We start from the raw sequence: 16478 nt of genomic DNA, 5'->3' as shown, positions 1-16478 counted from the left end.
CCGCTGCTCGGGAGGCAGATCTCGGCGGCCCCCCAAGCCCGGGGGGCGGAAGAAGGAGGAGGAGTGAAGTCGGGGGGCTCTACCCTGGGTGGACGCCTCTGCCCCCAGGAGCCTCGCCGGCCCTTCTGCAAGCACCGAGGGCTTCGCTTGGCGTGGATTTGCTGAGGCTGCTCCGGACCGCCGAGGAGGATTTGGGGCGCCTTTTCTCCCCGAGCGGCGGCGGCGACGACGGCGCTTCTTCTCATGCGCCTGCTGCAGTGCTGCTGCTGCTGCCTCTCCTGCCGCCGCCGCCGCGTTTCTCTCGGGCTGGGATCTTGAGTACCGAGCCAAGCCATGCGCGGCGCCGCCAGCCTGCTCCTTGCCCCGGGGGGCGGCCAGCCTCTAACTTGGGAAGGCGTCGGGGCAACTTTTTAAAAGGCGCCCCAGCCAGACGCAAAGGAAGGACCGCGGCGTCGAGGGTTTGCCAGGGCGAAAAGGAAGAAGCCTGGGGGAGTTTTGTTGTTTTGTTTGCTTGCGCGCTTGTTCGTGGAAGGGCTCCCTCGCAAGGAGGGGGGCCGGCAAGCCTTCCCCGTCCCCTCCTGGCTCTCGGGGCTCCATGTAGGGCCGAGGGGGCGGACTGCGGCGGATCCCCCGCTCGCCAGGACGCCGGCCTGCGGGGCTCCGCTCTATGCCATTGCTGCCTTCTTCCCCCATGTGGCTGCCCGGCCGGCGCTTTTGGGCGAGTGGCTGGGCCGGGCGGGCGAGGAGCCCCCGCGGTTGCTCCGGGCGCCGGCGCCGCTGCCGTCGTTGCTGGGTCTCCTTCATGCGGCCCTCGTTTGGGAGGATCTGACCCGGAGCCAGGAAAGGCCAGCAGCTCCGCGGCCGGGCGAAGCGTATGTTCAGGTCCAAACGGGCAGGGCTTGTGCGGCGACTTTGGAGAAGCCGGGTCCTCCCCGACAGAGAAGGCGTCGGAGGAGGGGGAGGAGGAGGAGATGGTGGCGGCGGCGGCGGCTCCACCAGCAGTAGCACCGGCAGCCTCAGGAAGAGCCATGAGAGAGGGGGCAGCGACGGCAGGAGCCCGGAGAAGCCCCCTGCGAGCAGCAGGCGAGCGGTGACCGGCGGAGGCGCCGTCGAGGAGCCGTGCGCTTTGGAGAGGTCCATGGCGCACGGCGAGGGCGACCCTCCGGCGCCCCCCGAGGTGGAAGAGGAGGCAGCGGCCGTAGCAGCAGCGCGGGAGGACGCCGAGGATGGCGGCTCCGACGGCGGCCTCGAAAGGGACAGCCCGTGGTGGGCGCAGGAGAGCGACGGCATGACCGTCACCTGCTGCCTCTTCAAGGAGAGGGACGCCGACGCTGACGCCGTCTCGCCCCGGCCCCGGGAGCTGCCAGCCCGGGAAGGGCGCTCCAGGCTCTCTCTGCTGGAGCAGGAGCTCAAGGCCGTCACGTACTCACTCCTGAAGCGCCTCAAGGAGCGCTCCCTCGACAGCCTCCTCGAAGCCGTCGAGTCCCGCGGCGGGATGCCCAGTGACTGTGTCCTCGTCTCCCGCGCCGAGGTGCGCCTGGGCGGTCAAGCGGCTCCTCCGCACCTCCTGCTGGGGAAGCTCTTCCGCTGGCCGGACCTCCAGCACCCGGCCGAGCTGAAGCCCCTGTGCGAGTGCGGCAACTTCGGCCTCCCCGACGGCCCCACGGTGTGCTGCAACCCCTATCACTTCAGCAGGCTGTGCGGGCCAGGTTAGTAGCACCGTCGATTGCCTCGGGGCCACCTGGGGCGCGGGAGGGCTGGGCAGCTGGGATGTCCTGAGGCAGTTCAGGGAGGGGGACTCGAGTATTGGGGAAGGTGCAACTTCATAAAGGATCCACAGTTACACCCCCTCCCATTTGAAGTATTCAGTGCTGAAAATCAACATGCACAGGCATCTTGGTGAAAATTCTCTCACTTTGACCATGGTGGCTGAATAGGAGCGCCATAGATAGAGCCACTGTATTTCTGAATTCAGTTGCTGGGGGCAAACGACATGGGGAGAATCTTATCACCTGTGTGGCTGAAATCAAGGGGATTGCTGCATTATGGGATCCATAATGCTGGCCTAGATCCGAGATAGGGGACCTGTGGCCCTTAGACACTGTTGGGTTCCCCGCTCCCATGGATCACAGGATCTGCAGTTGAACAGTGTCTGCAAGACCAGCGGTTCCCCATCTCTAAGTCAGATGAATCTTTGGTCTGAACCAAGAGGGAATGATGTTTTTGCAAGTGTAAAAGTTTGCCTGGAGTGGCAGAAGCAACTTCCAGAATAGTTTGCCATAGGAGGCATCTCAAAGGTGAGCAGATGTAGTTTGGCATGGATAACCAATTTGATGCCCTTCAGATGTACATAGGAAGCTTCCTTCTTCTGAGTTAGACTTGTGTCCATCTGCCTCAATGTAGCCCATGTGGTCCCCTCCAGATGCTGATGTACTACAACTCCCATCAGTTCCAGTGGCCAGGGATGATGAGAGCTGTTGTCCAACAACACCTGGCTTCCTGGAGATGCCAGGGATTGGGCCTGGAAGCTTCTGCATGCAAAACAGGTGTTCTACCCCTGAGCTCCAGCCCTTTCATAGGGCTATGGTTGTTGAACTACAACTCCCAGCCAGCATGGCCAGTGGTCAGGGATGATTGGAATTTGGGTCTGACACCATTTGGAGAGCATGACGACGGCTGTCGGCTCAAACTGCCAGATGTAACGACTGTCCTGTGGAAGTTGGTGCACAACAATCTTTGTTAGTCTTGGAAGGTGCGGCAGAATTCCGGTGCCTTTGTATCTCTTTATCACCCTGTTTATTTGAGAGGCGCTCAGCCTGCTTTGAAAACAAGTTTTCAGTGCCAGATCTCAGGCTTGGCACATGTGACATGATGGGAACCTCCTTGGGGCAAGGACCTGAATTTTTGTGTGTGAGAAACTCTGCAAAGTGCCATGTCTAGTGATAATCTTGTATATGTACCTAATCGTAGCAACATAGGAATGAACATAGCAAACTGGTTCATCTAGCTCACTACTGTCTACACTGGCTGGCAGTGGTTCTCCATGATTTCAGGCCGGAGTCTTTTCCTCTGCCCTAGCTGGAGATTAAACATAGGACCTGCGTGCAAAGCAGATACTTTATCACTGAGCTACAGCCCTTCCCTGCATATCTGAGCATGTGCAGAATGGATTCTGGGATTATGGTGCATCGTGTTGAAGTCATAGGGTGTGACCTCCAGGACGCCGAGAGCCACACAGTACCTCTCTGTTTATGGTTAACAACTTCTAGCCATTTCCTTCTTAAGCCAGGAATGTTGATCCTAACTTATTTTGTCCACCGCATGAGCACTACAAGTTGCAGGCCACTTTGGGGATGATAGGTTTGGAATGGTGATGGTTCACGCAAATGCATGGAACCAGAGACCTCTCCGCCTTCCCACCCTAGGGCTGATTCACATGTGCAGGTCCTGCACTTGAAAACTGCAGCACCCAATGGTGGCCTGCATCTGTGAAGGAAGCATCACAGGAGCTTCCTGTTCTCCTCAGACTCAGGGCTTCCCATACCAAGTTGGTGGAGACATCCGACTGCCACTCATCAAGACCTGGTTCACTTAGAAACCACAGGCATCAGATAAAACAACCGGCATGTGTGGATGCACCATCACAGTTCCAGGGGCCCTCAAGAGAACTGTAAAATGTCGCCAGAGGCTTGCGGAAGTCAGAGGGCATCTTCAGCTTCCAGTATTCCAGCTGAGGGTGGTCCAGTGTTGAGAAATCAAGTGATGTACATGCTTGTCTGAAGTGGTCCTTATTTATTGCGCCACCTGTGGCAAGTGGCTATTTACTACCAGAGCAGAGCAGCTTGCAGGTTCTGTGTGGCCCAGATCTGTTGATGTTTGGTGCTCGGCCCTTGGAAGTTGAACTGATTTTCCTTTTCAGTGTTGACAGGGCTGTTGTGCAATTTTGACAGGCGCAGTGTGGAAAGCGCACTGGTTAGAGTATTTTTGGTCCAACATAGTTAAAGAATTTAAGCCAGAGACGTCATGCTGTGCCCAGGCCTGTATCCCAACTTTTGAGAGTGAGAGATAAAAACATAAGTATAGCCCTGTTGGATCAGGCCAGAGGCCCATCTAACATAGCATCTTGCTCTCACAGTGGCCAACCAGATACCTATGGAAAGCCCACAACAGCATTCTCCCCATCTGCGATTCCAGCAAGTGGCATACAGAGGCAAACTACCTTTGACATTCACTGATAGCCTCAAACTCCATGAATTTGTCTAATCCTCTTTTAAAGCCATCCATGTTGGTGGCCAGCGTAATAATAATAATAATAATAATAATAATAATAATAATAATAATTTAATATTTATACCCCACCCATCTGGCTGGGTTTCCCCAGCCACTCCGGGCTGCTTCCAACCAAATATTAAAAACAATACAGTATCAGACATTAAAAACTTCCATAAACAGGGCCGCCTTCAGTTGTCTTTTAAAAGTAAAATAGTTGTTTATTGCCTTGACACCTGTTGGGAGGGCGTTGCACAGGGCAGGTGCCACTACCAAAAAGGCCCTCTGCCTGGTTCTCTATAACCTCACTTCTTGCAGCGAGGGAACCGCCAGAAGGCCCTTGGTGCTGGACCTCAGTGTCCGGGCTGAACAATGGGGGTGGAGACACTCCTTGAGAATATAGGAGGACAATCCACTTCAACGATGCCAAACACGGGGGAAAGGCCAGCTGAATATGGTGGCCAAGGTGACACATCATGTCTAGCTGGAAACCTTGGTTTACACAAGAACATTGTGCCCACTCTGATCCTCCCCATTCATGTTGGAAGGAAACAAAGCATCATTCCTGAAACTACATCTGAACTGTAAGAGCATATGAAGAGCCGGCAGGATCAGGCCAATGGCCCATCTAGTCCAGCATCCTCTTCTCACAGGGATCATAGTTTGTTTAGCTCAAGTAAACCATGACTGGTATGGCGAGAACAAACTTTGGTTTATCATTATGGTTTGCCTGGGGTACAACAAACAATGGTCCCAAGTTCTGCCATCACACTAAAGCCAGGGATTGTGGTTGGTTCCTCCTGTTGTGAGTACCAAGGAGGGAAGTGGGTTGGGCTCAATGTTCCAAATGTTTTCAACTACAACTCCCACCATCCCTGACCATTGGCCATGCTAGCTGGGGCTTTGAAAAATATATATATAAATGCAGAGATGCTTTAAGGTCTACCAGCCAAAAAGCCCTGGAGCAAAGCAAAACTGGCAACGGAGCACCTTTGCTCATATTTCAATTCCTCCCTCTTTTGGAATAGATCGTAGCTTAAATTAGGGAAAGGACTCAGGGTCTATTTATATACACAGGGATCTCTTATATAGTATTATACACACACGGACACACATTTGGCACATTCTTGTTTTCTTAAATTAAAATACTGCTTTGCTTTACTTTAAAGGTAAAGGTAAAGATACCCCTGCCCGTACGGGCCAGTCTTGAGAGAATCTAGGGTTGTGCGCTCATCTCACTCTAAAGGCCGGGAGCCAGCGCTGTCCGCAGACACTTCCGGGTCACGTGGCCAGCGTGACAAGCTGCATCTGGTGAGCCAGCGCAGCACACGGAACGCCGTTTACCTTCCCGCTAGTAAGAGGGTGCTTTCGAACTGCTAGGTTCGCAGGCGCTGGGACCGAGCGACGGGAGTGCACCCCGCCGCGGGGATTCGAACCGCTGACCTTTCTATCGGCAAGTTCTAGGCGCTGAGGCTTTAACCCACAGCGCCACCCGCGTCCCGTTGCTTTACTTTACGCATGTCAAAAACCAGGTGTGTTGGACAGCAGGTGGTAATGCCGTACTAAAACACAGGCCTTTATTGAATAGCACCCTAGTGTAGTGTTTGTTCTGTGCTCTGTCTGCCTCAAGGGTTTGCTGAAGACTGATGTCAAGCATTGTCCGAGCGAGGGCTGTTTCACACATGCATGTGCATCCCTTCTCTGATTCATGCATCTTTGCTGTGCATTTGCTGACTCGGGCAGATTTCGTGTGAAGCCTTGTATCTGAATAGATGAAAAAGTCCCTGGGTCGCCCATTCACATGCGCACGCACAGGACACCTGATTCTTGGCCCACTTAGAAAGCTGCATCATCTCCCTGGATCAAAGGCTGCACTGGAAACCTGTTTGCTGAGTTTAAACTTTATATGTTACTTATAGTTATTGCATGTCTGAAATGCATATCTTGCCACTCAGTGGCCGTATTCAAAGTGACGAATGAAATCGGCATTGGTTATCCGGTTGCAAGGGAGACTTAGTTCTCACAAGCAGCTGATGAGCTTGGTAAGAGTTGTCCCTCCTCAGGTTGCAGGGTGGGGCTTGCATGATTGAAAAAAAAGATTCCTTGTCCACAAAAAAACCCAAGATGTCAGAGGAAAGAGTTCCCATCTTGGCTTCCTTTGTATCTCCAGGGAGTCTGTTTTTTTGTTTGTTTGTTAAGGAACAAAGAAAATTGCAGCTGGGTCAGGCCATTGGTCCGTCTAGTTCAGTATTGTCTACACTGACTGGCAGCTGCTTTTCATGGTTCAGGTTAGGGATATTTCTGGCCCTACCTAGAGAGATTGAACCTAGGACCTTCTGCAGGTAAACCAAACGCAAGGATCATTTTGTATGGTAAACCTCCACTCTAAAGTGGTGCAATTAAGGTCTACCTCCTCACCTCCTTTTTACAAAAACTGGGACAAAGTTTACAGTGGTACTTCAGGTTACATACACTTCAGGTTACATACGCTTCAGGTTACAGACTCCGCTAACCCAGAAATAGTACCTCAGGTTAAGAACTTTGTTTCAGGATGGGAACAGAAATAGTGTTGCGGCGGCGCAGCAGCAATGGGAGGCCCCATTAGCTAAAGTGGTGCTTCAGGTTAAGAACAGTTTCAGTTTAAGAACGGACCTCTGGAACGAATTAAGTACTTAACCCGAGGTACCACTGTATTTCACAAGGGGTAAGAATAGCTCAAAAAATGTATGGTGAAAATCGAAGCCTGTCTACTTCTTCATGGTTGTATTAGGGATGAAGGCTCTCCTGGACCCTTCCCTGTGTGACAAGAGGTAATGTTGGTCACAGTGGTGTTGGTCACAGTGATATTTGTCCTCAGGGAAGCAGGCCGTTTTCCTCCCCTCTCCAGATCGCTGTCACCCTGATCAATGCTCCACTCATTGCCTGGCTCTAAACAAGGAATTGTGACCCGACGTAGGGAAGCTATCAGACACGTTCGTCCACCAAGCTCTATATTGTCTGCACTGATTGGCAGCAATGGCTCTCCAGGGTTTAAGGAAGGGTGCTCTCCCAGTCCTAACTGGAGATGCTGTTGGGGATTGAACCTGCAACCTTCCGCATGCAAAGCAGATGCTGTGCCAAACAGCTGGTGGGAATCCTGTTCAGCCCCCCACCTGGCTGCAGACATTTCCCAGGTATGGTCCTCTACAAACTTTCAAGCTGGTGTAACCAATGAGTCCAGTCTCTGTTCAGATCCCTCCTGCTATGAATTCTGCAAGTTCTTCTCTTGTCAGCCTCAGAACTGTAAAATGCAAATGGAGGCCTACCCTACAGGGTTGTCGTGAGGATTATAACATGGCGATGGATGGAGCTCCAGAGAATATTGTTTATGATTATTATTTTCAGAGTGTTCAGGATCAGAAACACGGGTGCTGAATTCTGCATTCAGACCCAAATTCTGCGTCTTTTCTGTGCTTGTGTGGGAACCGCGAAGCCCCAGGTGTGGGAACCCTCTTGCCACTCACTAATGCAGAATGAGTGCAAGTGGGGTGCTGGAATAGGACCTGGGAGACCGGGATTCACATTCACTTTTGCCTGTGAAGCTCACTGGGTGACCTTGGGCCAGTCACTATCTGTCAGTGTAACCTACCTCGCAGAGTTGTTGTGAGGACGACTGCAAGAACCATGTACAGTGGTACCTCAGGTTACATACGCTTCAGGTTACAGACTCCGCTAACCCAGAAATAGTGCTTCAGGTTAAGAACTTTGCTTCAGGGTGAGAACAGAAATTGTGCTCTGGCAGCGCGGCAGCAGCAGGAGGCCCCATTAGCTAAAGTAGTGCTTCAGGTTAAGAACAGTTTCAGGTTAAGTATGGACCTCCGGAACGAATTAAGTACTTAACCCGAGGTACCACTATATATCACCGTGAGCTCCTTGGAGGAAGGATGGGATGTAAATGTAATAAAAATCATAGAAAATCTGGACAATCAGCTAGACAAAACATGGTATTAATTTTCTTCAAGGCAGGAGACAGTAACCCATTCTTCTGCTTCGGGGGCTGTGTGGTGGGCTGTCTTCACCTTAGTGGCTGAACACTAGCTTAGCAGGCTGGAAGTCTCATGTTCACTACTCGCTATCTCCAGGTAGGACTGGGAAAGGCCCATATTTGTGACCCTGGTGATTCCCTGCCAGTCAGAGTAGACAGTACAGTGGTACCTCGGGTTACAGACGCTTCAGGTTACAGACTCTGCTAACCCAGAAATAGTACCTTGGCTTAAGAACTTTGCTTCAGGATGAGAATAGAAATTGCGTGGCAGCAGTGGGAGGCCCCATTAGCTAAAGTGGTACCTCAGGTTAAGAACAGTTTCAGGTTAAGAACGGACCTCCAGGACTAATTAAGTTCTTAACCTGAGGTACCACTGTACTGAGCTAGACAGATCAGTGGTCTGACTGGTTTGAGGCCGTTTCCTATGCCCATATTTTTACCTGCACCCCAGGGTGGGTTCCTGGGTGTCCCAGATGAAGCAGGCTGCGGTCACCCTCACCTTCTCACCTTTGCCCAGTTCTCCCAGCTTCCTTTAGTGGAAGTCTTGAGGCATCAAGAGAGTGCAGATTTCCCCACCGCTTAACACCAGCAACACCTGTTGATCCCAGCAGAGCACGTCAATGGATGGTGTGCTCCAGGCAGCAAGGGGTTAACGTTTTGCATCAGGGGTTGCAATTTGAGGTGGGGTTGGGGGGGGGAGAGGCTGGCTTCCCTTGGCTGGCCCCCTTCACTCCCTGTGGCCATGGGGTCTATAGGATGCCAGGAGGGTGAAGTAAGAGTAGGCAGCCCTTGTACTCCCTGTAACTTAATACAGAGTAGTGCAAATGAGATTTCTCCCTTCATCCCTAAACACCATCTTCTGCGCATTCTTACTGTGTGTTTTTGAAAAGGGCCGTGTTAGACAAAGTTTGGCAGGATGGCGCCTTCTACAACCTGGTGTCCCCCCCCCCCAGATGTTTTGAAGTATAGTTCCCATCAGTGTTGTTGTTGTTTTTAACATCCAGGATCCTTTCCCCCCTTCTGTTGCCATTGGACCAAATTCACACACAAACGCCACCTTCCATTTCTGCTTCCATCAGAGGAATAGTTAGCGTTCACCAAAGCATTTGGAAAGAAGGAGATCCAAGATTCTCCCTTATCTCATTCTTCTGCTCTGATAGCAGGCGCTGGAACTGTAGAAATCAAGACCAGCAAAAGCAAACAAACAGCTTGGTGGCATTTTAAAAAAATATAGATCCACTTTGTTTGAGTTTGATTCCCAAAGGGGCTTCCGCGAACACGTGTTAAATTAAGCAAAACTCTGTGGGAAGAAAAGGCTGAGCAGGCTTTGGACTTGTTTTCCCAAGATAGCCCTAAAGTAAATTTGCACAAGAGTAAGAGCCGCCACACAAGGAAGTATGCTTAACTCTCATCGCAGGCTCCTTCTCTTTAGAAAGGCAAATTTTGCCTTGCCTGTTTTTGCATTTTTTGTTTTCGGTGGTAGTAACCGTATCCACAAAATTACTGCCCTTTCGGCAATGCCGAAGGAGACTTAACCTTTTTGGAGGGGATGTATAGAAAATCACTGGTTTTCTTCAGGCAAAAGAAAATGGGAGTTAAAGAGAAACGCACAAACACACAAGTCTCTTTTTCTTTTGGCCTGGCATTATCCCCTTTCAACCGAGATCAGTTTCAAGTTGTTCTTAAAAAGCACCCCCTTCCTTCCCCCCTCCCTCCCTTCTTTTCCTTAGCAGGTTCCCCCCTCTTGCTATTTAGGTGAAGAAGTGGTGATAATATGCAGTTTGCATTTTGCTGGCGCCAGCCTGACTGGCAATTTATCTGACTGCCTCTCTTAAAGCTGCAGTGCCCCTTTTCCTAACTTCTGGGGGTTTTTATTATTATTGCAAGTTGGGTTTTTTCCCATTTTTTTAAAAAACAGCAAAACCTGCCTTCCTGTTGAAACTCCTTAAGAGAAGGAAAAACCAGCTCTACGAACCTGAATTTTCTGTTGCCCTAACTATAGAATTCAGTTCACGTAGAAATTAAATTGTCTAAGAAACTTGACTTGGAAAAGGATCCTAGATCTTGTTCTTTGGTTGACAGGAGTCTCTCTCTCTCTGTGTGTGCGCTTTTCTCTCTCTTAATTCTGTTGTGTTGCTGCAAGGGGAGCGGGGAATCTCCCCCCTTTTTTTGGCAAGTCAGCTTTCCTTAATTTCCTTAATTCTCTTTGTTTTGCAATCCCCATTCACTTTGGATCTTTCCTACAGGGAGTGATGGAATTTCTTTCTCTCGAATATTCTCTCAAATATCACTGGAACACGGAGTACCGTGTTCTTTGTAACAAATGTGCACTGACTTTGTGTCGAGGGTTTTGGATGGAAGCAGCCGTTGTTGAACACCTCCCAAGAAAGAGAACCCCCAAAATGCAGCTTTTAAAAAAATGTGACAGTGTTGTTCTGGATTCTTTCCACAGTAGTGTCAAAACTCTACAGATGACTTTCTTGACTCCTAGAGAAACCGCATAATTTCTCACCCTTTGGATCTTGGAACAGGCTATTTTCAGGCACCTCTGAAAACTATAATTCCCAGGTTTCCTTTGGGCTGGTAGGATGAGTTGAAATTGAAATAAACTAGTTGAAAATTTCTTTTAAAAATTTGAGGTGTTGATGCCCTTCCATAGTTTGGTTCCCTCAGCTTGCAGTCTTGTTTGGAGCACCAATGTTGAGAGTTAGTTGCCCTGAAATTTCAAGTAAACACTCAGTTCTCATTGTACACTGATAAGGACTAGGACTGGACAATACAGTAATGGGTTTTCAGTACAGTGGTACCTCGGGTTAAGTACTTAATTCATTCCTGAGGTCCGTTCTTAACCTGAAACTGTTCTTAACCTAAAGACCACTTTAGCCAATGGGGCCTCCTGCTGCTGCTGCGCTGCCGCCGCACGATTTCTGTTCTCATCCTGAAGCAAAGTTCTTAACCTGAGGTAATATTTCTCAGTTAGCAGAGTATGTAACCTGAAGCGTATGTAACCCGAGGTACCACTGTATCGCGATATATCACCAGCTAAGCATCACAATATATCAATATATCACAATATCTGAAAGAAGAAAGGAAATACACAGAGGCGAACAGGACAATATCCTGGTAACTGCTACTACTGTTTGTGCTGCTGTCATGAGGCCTTGCAGGCTGCTACTGCTACTGCTACTGCCCCCAACTCCCATCACCGCCACGAGGACTTGCAGGCTGCCACTGATTGTCTCACCACGCCTTGCAGGTTGTCGCTGCTGCTGCTGCCACGTACCGCGGTCATGGCAAGCTGTTTCTGCCACTGCCGCTTCTGCCACCTAGTAGGCCTGCTGGCAGTTTGGCAGCCCCAGATTATATGTATTCACTATGACTCATTGCTGTACTTTGGATTGTCCTGTATACCACCATTTGGTAGCCAAGCCCCAAACCCAAAGTCCTGTTGGGATGCATTTTGCATGCCTTCTGATGAAACCGAGTGTTTGATTATTAGTACTATTGTCATTTATCCGTTTTAGACCCCTAAGTAGTAGCTTTTGCCAGGACATTGTCCTGTTCGCCTCTGTATTGTTCTATCCTTATTTCAGACATTGTGGTAGATGGCAGCATTTAGCAGGTGATGTTGTGAGGTTTAGCTCCTGATAACATTGCAATGTTTAGCTGGTGAGTTATCACAATGTTGAAAACCAGCTATCACCTAGCCCAGGCATCCCCAACCTGTGGCCCTCCAGATGTTTTGGCCCACAACTCCCATGATCCCTAGCTAACAGGACCAGTGGTCAGGGATGATGGGAATTGTAGTCCAAAACATCTGGAGGGCTGAAGGCCGGGGATTCCTGACCTAGCCCCTACACACATTGTGATTCGCGATATATTGCCAGCTAAAATATTATGAAACAATTATCATGATGTGAACTTCAAACCGGGGTTTTGGACGATATATCGGCCAGCCCTAATGAGGAAGTTCTGGAACTTGAAAAAGCAGTGATTCTTATTCCCAAGCAAACAGGTGTTTAGTGCCTTTTTAGGAGCAGGAGTTTGCTAGCCACGAAGTGTATCGTATTCCCAGTGAACCTGGCCAGAGTACCCTCCTTGTCTTTGATGGGACTACAGCAGAGTAAATTGGATTAAGGACTGCAGCCAGTGGCCTCCTTAAGACCCAATTCTAGTTCATTGTGGTCCATGAAAGCGCTTCTCCCCATTTTATAGCATACACCCAGCACCTTGAGGCGTAATGTGTTGTTAAATAACTATACTTTGTGATGTGCTTATAAATGCTTTGTCTTAGGCAGGAGTCAGCAAACTTTTTCAGCAGGGGGCCGGTCCACTGTCCCTGGGGGGCTGGACTATATTGGGTCGGGGGAATGAACAAATTCCTATATCCCACAAATAACTCAGAGATGCATTTTAAATAAAAGGACACATTCTACTCATGCAAAAACACGCTGATTCCTGGACCATCCGCGGGCTGGATTTAAAAGGCAATTGGGCCGGATCCGGCCCCTGGGCCTTAGTTTGCCTACCTATGGTTTTAAGAGTGAGTAATGGTGCCCAGTGTCTCCATAAAAACAAGGAGAGAGAGAGATTTCCACCATAAGTTCAGCCAAATGGTTCCTTCCATGGTGTGGGGGCAAATGTTTCTGTAACCTAAACTTCCAGGGGTTGTTAATCAGTGTCTTCCTTGTTTTTCAGAATCTCCACCCCCTCCTTACTCCCGGCTGTCTCCAAATGACGAGCAAAAGCCACTGGGTAAGTATCTCTCTTTTTTTCCTGCACATTGCTGGAATCCTGGACTTGTGTGTCTTGTTGTGATTTCACGCGAAATGTTCAAAATCTGCTGCAGGCCAAGCCCATCTCATTCATTTATTTTAAATCCTGCTTTCTGCCATTTAGGCCTCACAAAGTGTAGCCTTGCAACAACAAAAATAGTCGATTGACAAAATCCCAAACACAAACAAAACTCCCCAAATCTAAAATCTCAGAACAAAAGCGTTTGTGGTGCAAAGGCCGCCTGAAATGAAATTGTTCTAACCAGGCTTTTGAAACTCAGCAGGGACTGGGCCTTTCTGACTTCTGGTGGGAGGAAGTTCCACAGGGTTGCACCCTGAAGGCACAATGACTTGTTGGCATGAGTTGTGCTTCTGGGCCAAGTGCTTCCCTAGAAGATCCCAGGAACGCTCTTGGGGATGTACAGGGACAGAGACTCTTCGGGGTTTCAGACAAAGAGCATTCTTAGCCCTGCTTTGAGATTCTGGAGATTGAAACTGTGTGGGACCTTCTGCATGCAAAGCAGACGTTCTGCTACTGAGCTAATGTCCCCCCCAAAAAACCTCTCTTTATAATCTTTGGTTACCACATTTTCCACTGATAGGGCACCTGAGCTATTGGCAACTGTACGGTAGGCAGAAAGTCCCAACAGTTGCAGGCGGGTTGCCTTTTGTCTGTCTGCCACCCACAGATCAGTGCAGCAGTAGGGGAATCATAGAACTGTAGAGTTGGAAGGGACCCTGAGGGTCATCTAGTCCAACGCCCAGCGATGCAGGAATCTTTTGCCCAACATAGAGCTCAAACCCACGACCCTGAGATTGATAGAGTCTCGTGCTCTGCCGACTAAGGGAAAACTGAATCTGTTAAAAGAATCTGGCCACAGCAAAGGTGACAAGCCTCCCTTAAACACAGCAATGTGAGATGCTTGGGATTTAATTTCTCTCCTTGTTCCACCTTCCCCCCCAAATCAAGCAAAGGAAAAATGGTCAAAGAAGCTGGGAATTGGGGGGGGGGAATGACCTACTTTAAAAGCTGGTGAAATCCAAAAGGAGTGGCCTTCCAAAGTATATATTACCTCTGAGGAATTGAAGCACAGACCTCAGTGGATGGAGTGCCCGATTCTGCCTCTGGCTTTTTGGGGTTGGTAGGCTGGTCAGTTAGGTGGGAATGCAAAGTCAAGAATCATGAATTCGGGTCATGTGCAGCCCACCCCACACCCCTTGCCAATAAGCAGTCACCAAATGCAATGGTATAGTGGTACATTTTAAAGTTCAGGGCTCTTCACGAGAACCCTCCTAAGAACATAACAAGGAAAATGTGTATTTGACCAATATAGTGGTACCTCAGGTTACATACGCTTCAGGTACATACACTTCAGGATACAGACTCCGCTAACCCAGAAATAGTGCTTCAGGTTAAGTACGGACCTCTGGAACAAATTAAGTACTTAACCTGAGGTATCACTGTATAGACTTAAAAAAAATATTAACTGCTTATTTTAAAGATTTGTTGCATAGTACATATTATGGAATACAATAACAAAAGCAATAGAACTATAACAGTGCACATCAATTGCTCAAGGAAGTATGAGAGCCAGTGTGGTGTAGTGGTTAGAGTACAGTGGTACCTTGGGATACATACGCTTCAGGGTACATATGCTTCAGGTTACAGACTCTGCTAACCCAGAAATAGTACCTTGGGTTAAGAACTTAGCTTCAGGATGAGAACAGAAATCGTGCTCCAGTGGTGTGGCGGCAGGCCCCATTAGCTAAAGTGGTGCTTCAGGTTAAGGACAGTTTCAGGTTAAGAACAGACCTCCGGAACAAATTAAGTACTTAACCCGAGGTACCACTGTATTGGGCTAGGATCTGGCAGACCAGAGTTCAAATCTCCACTTGGCCATGAAGCTCATTGGGAGACCTTGGACCAGTCACTGCCTCTCAGCCTAACCCACCTCACAGGGTTGTTGTGAGGATTAAATGAGATGGAGGAGAACTAGCTCAGTTGTTTAGAGCGTGGTGCTGATAATACCAGGGTTGTGGGTTCTATCCTCATATGGGCCACCTGCATATTTCTGCACTGGAGGTGTCATAATTTCTTCATACCTTCCCCAACCTGGTGCCCTCCAGGTGCTGACTGCGGCTGATGGGAGTTGTAGTTCAGAGCACCTACGCAGTGCACCAAGTTGAGTTGCATTCCCTAGACGGAGAACTTTGAGTGACACAACGCGAAGTGAAGCTTTCCAGGCTGGTTTGACTGAAAAGAAAAGGGATGGGGGTGGGAGATGCACACAGAGAGTTGATCTTGGAGCAAACATTTAGAGCACCTTTTTAATTAAAGGGGTGCAAGCAAAGTGGGGGTGGGTGGAGGAGAGAGGGAGAAAGATCAACAAAGACTTTTAACTTGTTAAAACAAAGTTTCCTTGGTTTCAGCAGGGGAGGAAGGAAGGGAGGAAGGAAACAAGAATAAACAGCTTCAAGAATTTTAATAGTGATAATTAAGTATAGTAACGATGAATTGTTTGGAGGCTTAGTGTAACCTTATCCGTGGCGCTCCCAAGTTCCTACTTGTTTGATTTGATCCACTCAACCTTGGGTTATTTTTGAGGGCAGTTTCGGTGTTTCAGGAAAGGGAAGGGGAGCAGTGAATGGCGCTTGGATCTGCAAGGACATGAAACAAAGGGAAATTGGGCTAGTGTGGAGTTCGGTGAGGGGCCACCATATCTCAAGAGGCCTTGGAAGCAGAAGATCCCACAGGTTCAACCTCTGGCACAGCCAGATTTCTTTTTTTAGTTGATGAAAAGGTTTATGGTAGTGAGGGTCACCAACGTGAGTGCCTTTTAGACAAATTCATGGAGAATATATGAACATAAGAAAAGGCCTCCTGGATCAGGCCAATGGCCCATCTAGTACAGCATCCTGTTGTCACAGGGGCCAACCACAGCACAAAGTTAACCTATGGAACTCTCTTCCACAGGAGGCTGTGATGGCAAACCAACTTGAATGGCTTGAAAAGGGGATTGGACATATTCATGGAGGGGAAGGCTTCCAATGTTTCCAATTGCTGGCAGGGGTGGCAACATGAATAAACTATTGGGGGGGGGGTGCCATTGGTAAGCCCTGCCCCACATAATTGATCACAAGATGCGGCACACTCCCCCCGGGATGCCCATCAACCGGGGGGGGCAGCCCCCTCAAATATTTTATGGGGAGGGCTGAAGGGACCTCGGCACCTAGGAGTTGGCTCCTATGGTTGCTGGAAACCACAGGAGGGGTCCTTGTGCTCAGGTCCTGCTTGTGTGTTTCCCATTAGGGCTTCTGGCTAAGCAGGCTCTCTGTACTTCTCCATCATCTCAGTTCAAGGGCAAAGGAATGGGTTGTGGAGCTGTGCTGCTGAGGGGCGTGGCCTGAGT

General features: G+C 49.4%; 1 protein-coding gene across 1 annotated transcript in view; it reads left to right on the top strand.

Annotated features, from left to right (window-relative positions):
- The first annotated feature begins 736 nt into the window (after window positions 1-736).
- Window positions 737-16478, top strand: part of SMAD6 (SMAD family member 6) — a 56013-nt gene continuing 40271 nt past the window's right edge. The window contains exons 1-2 of the mRNA XM_081888629.1: window positions 737-1709; window positions 12992-13048. Of these exons, the coding sequence (XP_081744755.1) occupies window positions 875-1709; window positions 12992-13048 (892 nt within the window). The 5' untranslated portion in view covers window positions 737-874. The remainder of the gene's footprint in view (window positions 1710-12991; window positions 13049-16478) is intronic.

The sequence above is a fragment of the Podarcis melisellensis genome (assembly GCF_964234715.1).
Source record: "Podarcis melisellensis genome assembly, chromosome: 14".
Taxonomy (NCBI): Eukaryota; Metazoa; Chordata; class Lepidosauria; order Squamata; family Lacertidae; genus Podarcis; species Podarcis melisellensis.
Note: the sequence above shows the minus strand (reverse complement) of the source record. Positions and strands in the feature narration are given on the sequence as shown.